This window comes from Oncorhynchus clarkii, chromosome 19 (assembly GCF_045791955.1).
Source record: "Oncorhynchus clarkii lewisi isolate Uvic-CL-2024 chromosome 19, UVic_Ocla_1.0, whole genome shotgun sequence".
In the NCBI taxonomy this organism is placed as follows: domain Eukaryota; kingdom Metazoa; phylum Chordata; class Actinopteri; order Salmoniformes; family Salmonidae; genus Oncorhynchus; species Oncorhynchus clarkii.
The window spans coordinates 6318617-6325457 of record NC_092165.1 but is presented as its reverse complement, the minus strand read 5'-3'; the positions used below and the strand labels follow the sequence as shown (position 1 = coordinate 6325457).

General features: G+C 46.3%; 1 protein-coding gene across 1 annotated transcript; it reads left to right on the top strand.

Moving 5' to 3' along the window:
- The first annotated feature begins 519 nt into the window (after window positions 1-519).
- On the top strand, window positions 520-6439 carry LOC139374637 (beta-crystallin B1-like). Its single transcript, XM_071115668.1, has 6 exons — window positions 520-550; window positions 1215-1309; window positions 2363-2481; window positions 2898-3030; window positions 3612-3754; window positions 5455-6439. The coding sequence occupies exons 2-6, from the start codon at window positions 1220-1222 to the stop codon at window positions 5624-5626; spliced, it is 657 nt and encodes a 218-aa protein (XP_070971769.1). The 5' UTR covers window positions 520-550; window positions 1215-1219; the 3' UTR covers window positions 5627-6439.
- The last annotated feature ends 402 nt before the right edge of the window (window positions 6440-6841 follow it).

Sequence of the window (6841 nt, the reverse complement as noted above, 5' to 3'; positions counted from 1 at the left end):
GTTCCATGAAAACACGTTCCTGATAACAACAGGTCCAAAATGATGTCCTATATTCATATTGTATTTTTTATTTGTTTTTAATCCCAGGCCCCCGTCCCCGCAGGAGGCATTTTGCCTTTTGGTAGGCCGTCATTGTAAATTAGAGTTTGTTCTTAACTGACTTGCCTAGTTAAATAAATGTAAATAAATAAATAAACTTACAAAAGTTTAAAAACTTCTCAGACAGACCTGTGCATCATGACAACACTTCACTCACCAACTACCATACATATCTCTGTACTCATGCAGTAGTTACATCTCTCTCTCTCTCTCTCTCTCTCTCTCTCTCTCTCTCTCTCGCTCTCTATCTCTCTCGCTCTCTCTCTCCCTCTCTCTCTCTCTTTGATGATGGGGGGGTTTCTATTCTTCCCTGGCTGTGAGCTCAGCGGGTTTCTCTCTGTCACTCTAATCCCCCCTCTCTGGGCGCCAGCACATAAAAGGTCCGGGAGGGCCCTCTCCTCTCACACACTGACCGCCTGAGCCCACTCCTGTACCCACACACTGAGCAGAGGTAAGAGACGGGCACACAGAGATACAGAGAGATGGGGGATGAGGGAAAATGGGGGATGAGAGAGGGATATATTAGGTATCTCAAACGTCAAATTCAAATACAGGTCACTCTTAAATGGCATCATAGGAACTAGACAGAACACATAAATAACTTATTTTCCTTCATTGCCGTGTTTTTAGTTCCACAGGGATTGTTTAATACATCTGTAGATTCTTGTTATCTATAATATCTGGTTGACTCTTTTACATTGGAGATTCCTTTACTTTTAAGTGGACATGCTTTACATGGGCAAACAACAACAACAACAAACTGTTCATTTCTGTTCTTACTGATGTTTGGATCGTAAGGGAACTCGAGGAAACATTTCAAGTGGCCAGTAGGGGTCATGTGGTTAAACCTCATCCAAGATGGCTACTCATATTTTTCTGTTCCGTTGATCAGTTACAGGCTTTGCTAAGGAGCTAAGGAGTAAAGCAGGGGTACCGTCTACTGTCTAGAACACAGTACGTTTGGGAAAAAGTTGTAGACTTCAATGGGATAAAGTGGTAAATGAGCTGTGTCTGTTTAAACAGCATTAGACTTAGCAGCAGTGTGTTGAACCCTCGTACATTTATTTACCTCCTTTAATTTCCTTCCCTCCGTCATCCCTCTGTTTTTGTTCCAGTCATCATGTCTGGAGATAAGTCGAAATCTGCTTCCCAGACCGACGGCAAGGCCGCCCAGGGGAAGAGATCTGAGATGGGCATGAACGCCTACAAGGTAACACACCTGCATGCATATACACACGCACACACACACACACACACACACACACACACACACACACACACACACACACACACACACACACACACACACACACACATGCACGCATTCACACACATACACACACAAACACATTCATGCATACACACACACACACACACATACACACACACATGCACGCACATACACACACACATGCACGCATTCACACACATACACACACAAACACATTCATGCACGCATTCACACACATACACACACAAACACATTCATGCATACACACACACACACGCACACACACACACACACACACATACACACACAAACACATTCATGCATACACACACGCACACACACACACACACACACACACATGTATATATACACACACACATAATGTACGCATACAAAACCAGATGGCCACACATATATGTTATATAATTGTTGGTACTTTGACACTCGTACATAACTACTCACACACTGTTTCCACACAATGCCTGTAGTTGCCTGTGGTGGTAAGTCACAGTTGCCATAGCTATGTGTGTGTGGAGGCGTTCTAAGAGAATCACACAAGGACAGTGTCTGTGTCCAAAATGGCCCCCTATTTCCTATGTAGAGCACTACTTTTGACCAGAGCCCAAGTGCACTATATAGGGAATAGGGGACCATTTGCGATTCAAAAAGTGTTTGTTTTGTTACATTACACAGTTCAGCCTCAAAGAAAAAGATGTGAGAATTAAACTGTAATTTCTCTCTTTTTCCCAATCTCTTTTATCTTTCTCCTCTCTCTCTCTCTCTCTCTCTCTCGCACTCTCTCTTGCTCTTCCCCTCCCTCCCTCCCTCCCTCCCTCCCTCCCTCCCTCCCTCCCTCCCTCCCTCCCTCCCTCCCTCCCTCCCTCCCTCCCTCCCTCTACCTCTTTCTCTCTCTACCCCTCCCTCCCTCCCTCCCTCCCTCTCTCTCTCTCTCTCTCTCTCTCCCCCTCCCTCCCTCCCTCCCTCCCTCCCTCCCTCCCTCCCTCCCTCCCTCCCTCCCTCCCTCCATCTCAGATGTGCGTCTTCGACCAGGAGAACTTCCAGGGTCGCTGTATGGAGATCACCAATGAGTGCATGAACGTGTGTGACATGGGCATGGACAGGGTCCGCTCCCTGCGTGTCGACTGCGGGCCGTGAGTACCAGCCTGTCCCTCGACACACACACACACACCTCATTTGTGTCACACACACACACACCTCAGCTTCACCAACACACACCTAATTCCCACATGCACTTGTAGTGAAATATTTTCCTTACACTAACATTACTATGACACACCCATAACTGTTTGTCAATCTAACACAAACTAACATGTATTCCTATCAAATGTTGCTGCAACCATGGTTCTCAATGTGTTTCTGCCTCTCTCTCTCCCCCTCTCCTCCCCCGCCCTTACCCCTCCTCTTCCCCTCTCCCTCTCTCTCCCCCAATCTCCACCCCCACCCTTACACCTCCCCCTCTATCCTCCCCCTCCCTTACCCCTCTTCCCCTCTCCCTCTCTCACTCCCTCTCTCTCCCCCCCTCTCTCCCCCTTTCTCCCTCTATCAGTTTTGTGGGTTATGAGCAGATGAACTTCTGTGGTGAGATGTTCATCCTGGAGAAGGGAGAGTACCCTCGCTGGGACTCCTGGAGCAACTGTCAGAAGAACGACTACCTGCTGTCCTTCAGGCCCGTCCGCATGGTATGTCACACACTCCTCCATTTGTCTCTCCCCATCACTCTGTCCTTCCATCTCTCCAGCGCTACATCTCTGTCATTGGCCAGAATAAATTTACATGCACGTATCTGATAGTCATGTATTTCTGCTGTTAGTAATCATCTCTCTTAACATCCATCCATATTCATCTATTCATTCATTTATCCATCCATCCATCCATCTACTCATTCATTCATCCATCCATCCATATTCGTTCATCCATTCATCTATTCATTCATTCATCCAACCATCCATTTATCCATTTATCCATCCATCCATCCATCCATCCATCCATCCATATTCATTCATCCATCCATCCATTCATCTATTCATTCATTTATCCATCCATCTACTCATTCATTCATCCATCCATCCATATTCATTCATCCATTCATCTATTCATTCATTCATCCAACCATCCATTTATCCATCCATCCATCCATTAATTTATCCAAATTGATCAGTTCGGCCTGTTATCTGTTAGTTATGTTATGTTAGTTTGTAACTCCACCTCTCTCTCTCCCCCACCTCCCTCCCCCTCTTTCCCCCTATCCCCTCTCTCTCATGACCCTGAGAAGCACAAGATCTGCCTGTTCGAGGTTGGAGAGTTCAAGGGTCGTAAGATGGAGATCATGGATGATGATGTTCCCTCTCTGTTCTCCTACGGATTCACCGATAGGGTCGGCAGCATCATGGTCAGCTGCGGAAGGTGAGTGGTACTCGCTGCGGCAACAGGACACACCCACATCGCAGACAAACATGCCATTGGTCTATAGGATGAGATAGAGCAGGAAGTGGATGAGACAGTAATGTCATTATGACATAAACAACCAGGCATTACCAAACCTAGATACCTTAGATCGTTTGTAATCTATTGTACAAATGATTCATTCATTTCAAATGGCTGAGTCGTTCCACCGTTTATATGTAAATAATAGAATTCAGAAACTGTTCCTAAAATAGTTTGGAATGACGAAAGTTTCCACAATAGTTTTAATTGTCAGAGGGATTCCATTTAGAAGATCATTTAATATATAGGCTCTCTGTTTCCCTCTGGCTTCCTGTGTCTACATACTTCAAATATAATCTAGTCTGCCTCTCAAATGGCACCCTATTCCCTTCATATGCACTATGGGCCCTGGTCAAAAGTAGTGTGCTAAATAGGGAATAGGGCACCATTTGGGACGTATCCCTGAAGATCTGTGATTCACTTTCCGAAAGGCAGCAGGACTGATGTCAGGATGTCTTTCCTGTTTTAAACAGCCTCTTCAGAATCAGAACAAAGGGTTTTATATAGCACCGTTTGTTTGTGTGTGTTTGTTCATGTACATGTGTGTGTGTGTGTGTGTATCTGTGTGCATGTACATGTGTGTGTGTGTGTATCTGTGTGCATGTGATCTTCGTCTCTCCAGTGTATCTGCACAGTGAGAGAGGAGATCGGTCCAGTTCCTTCATAGATGTGTTTGGCCCACAGTGAGTAGACAGGTTCCCCTCTGGTTGAAACATCAAACGGACAGACAGGTACCTGTGGCACAACAGGCAAAACGTGACAAACAGATCAATACCTCTATTTAACAAGACATCTCTCTCCCTCACAGCTCCCAGCTCCCCTGCCTGTTCCTCTGATGCTGTCGGCTTCTCATCTTTTCTCTCTGTCTCCATCAGTTCTCTCCCTGGGTTCTCGCTTTCTTTCCTACTTTACTCTTCTTTGCTAATTTCTCTACCTCTGTGTCCCTCCTGCCCTCTCTCTCTATCTCACACTGTTGATTCTCTCTCTCCGTCTTTATTTCTCTACCTCTGTGTCCCTCCTGCCCTCTCTCTCTATCTCACACTATTGATTCTCTCTCTCCGTCTTTATTTCTCTACCTCTGTGTCCCTCCTGCCCTCTCTCTCTATCTCACACTATTGATTCTCTCTCTCTGTCTTTATTTCTCTACCTCTGTGTCCCTCCTGCCCTCTCTCTCTATCTCACACTGTTGATTCTCTCTCTCCGTCTTTATTTCTCTACCTCTGTGTCCCTCCTGCCCTCTCTCTCTATCTCACACTATTGATTCTCTCTCTCCGTCTTTATTTCTCTACCTCTGTGTCCCTCCTGCCCTCTCTCTCTATCTCACACTATTGATTCTCTCTCTCTGTCTTTATTTCTCTACCTCTGTGTCCCTCCTGCCCTCTCTCTCTATCTCACACTGTTGATTCTCTCTCTCCGTCTTTATTTCTCTGCCTCTGTTCATCTCTTCTTCATCCTCTCTCTTTCTCCCATCTATGTCCCTCTCTTCCCCCATTCCAGCCCTCATTCACTCAGCCCTTTCCAACTTCTCCTCTCTCTCCCATCTCTCTCCCATCTATCTCTCTCCCTCCATCCCTCCATCCCTCCACTCATCCCCCTTCTCCTCTGCTGTTTTCTTCCAGCTGGGTGGGTTACCAGTTCCCTGGATACCGTGGTTCCCAGTACCTCCTGGAGAAGGGTGAGTACCGGCACTTCAACGAGTTCGGTGCCCGGCACCCCCAGTTCCAGTCTGTGAGGCGTATCCGCGACATGCAGTGGCATCAGCACGGCTGCTACACCTTGTCCAGCAAGTGAGGGTCCCAGAGGGCGAGAAAGAGAGTGAGCGGAGGAGAGGCGGAGGAAGGGCACAGTAGAGGAGGAGGAGGAGGAGGAGGGGGGAAGGCTAAAAGGGACAGGAAGAAAGCACCCTATCTATAGGAAGATAGAAAGCTCCCTCCATCCCTCCATCCGACCCCTCACCCCCCCCGGTGATCCTCTCCGTGGTTAAATCTTTTTTTTTAGAGCGAGGGAGAGAGCGAGGGATGGAGGGAGGTACTTGTTTTTTTCCCCCTCTTGAGACGACGCCCTCTACCTGTTTGAGAGATGTAAGACTTGTGGCGTACAGCCACCCTGATTGGACAGATACGTCAACACCACGAAACAACAATGGATTCTAAGACTGTTGACGTAAATAAACAACGACAACAACTCACAGATCAACAAAGACCAGAGGTGGTGGGTTGATAGGTAGATAGCTAGATATTCTCTCTATTTTTCTCTCTCTCTCTCTCCCCGTCTCTGTTATTTTCAGACCCCTCCCTTCCCCTCTCTCTCTCTCTTTTTCCCCCTCGCATAATTTACTTTTCATCCAACCATCCTGTTTCTCTTCAAACGTAAATTCAGCCCAAAACGAGACGACTAATGTGTCTCCTTTGACTCTGATCTATGGGGGTACGGATGTGTGTGTGGGTCTGTTGTCGTGGCTAGAAGAGGGAACGGTATCTAGGGTTCTAGACTTCTAGGATTCAAGGAAATGTGCTGCGTACCTCTGCCACAGTCACTGTAAAAGCTTGTCCTCAGACCCTGCACCCTCTTCTATCCTAACCCAAATAAAGAGACTAAACTTGACCTGATTTCTCCTCGGATTCTTTATTTAATCAAATGTTTATCTTGTGGTGGTGATTGTGTGACAGAGAGGAGGTCCAACAACTCTTAGAGGACAGTGGAAGTTAATAAGAAAGTTTCTTAATTGTTAAAAGCAAAACCAACGTGTTTTGTGTCTTGGACTTCATCAGGTTTTAGACAGAACAAATAATGAGCCTTTTATACATTGATTGTGTGATATCATGGCAGCAATAGCAGTGGAGGGGTTCTTTATCTAGCCACAGTCTAGTTAGAATACAGTGGAGGGGTTCTTCATATAGCTACAGTCTAGTTAGAATACAGTGGAGGGGTTCTTCATATAGCTACAGTCTAGTTAGACTACAGTGGAGGGGTTCTTCATATAGCTACAGTCTAGTTAGAATACAG

Coding starts and splice junctions, on each gene's coding strand:
- LOC139374637 (XM_071115668.1), top strand. CDS start 1,220: ATGTCTGGAGATAAGTCGAAATCTGCTTCCCAGACCGACGGCAAGGCC. Junction 1,310..2,362: donor TGGGCATGAACGCCTACAAG/GTAACACACCTG, acceptor CCTCCATCTCAG/ATGTGCGTCTTCGACCAGGA. Junction 2,482..2,897: donor CTGCGTGTCGACTGCGGGCC/GTGAGTACCAGC, acceptor TCCCTCTATCAG/TTTTGTGGGTTATGAGCAGA.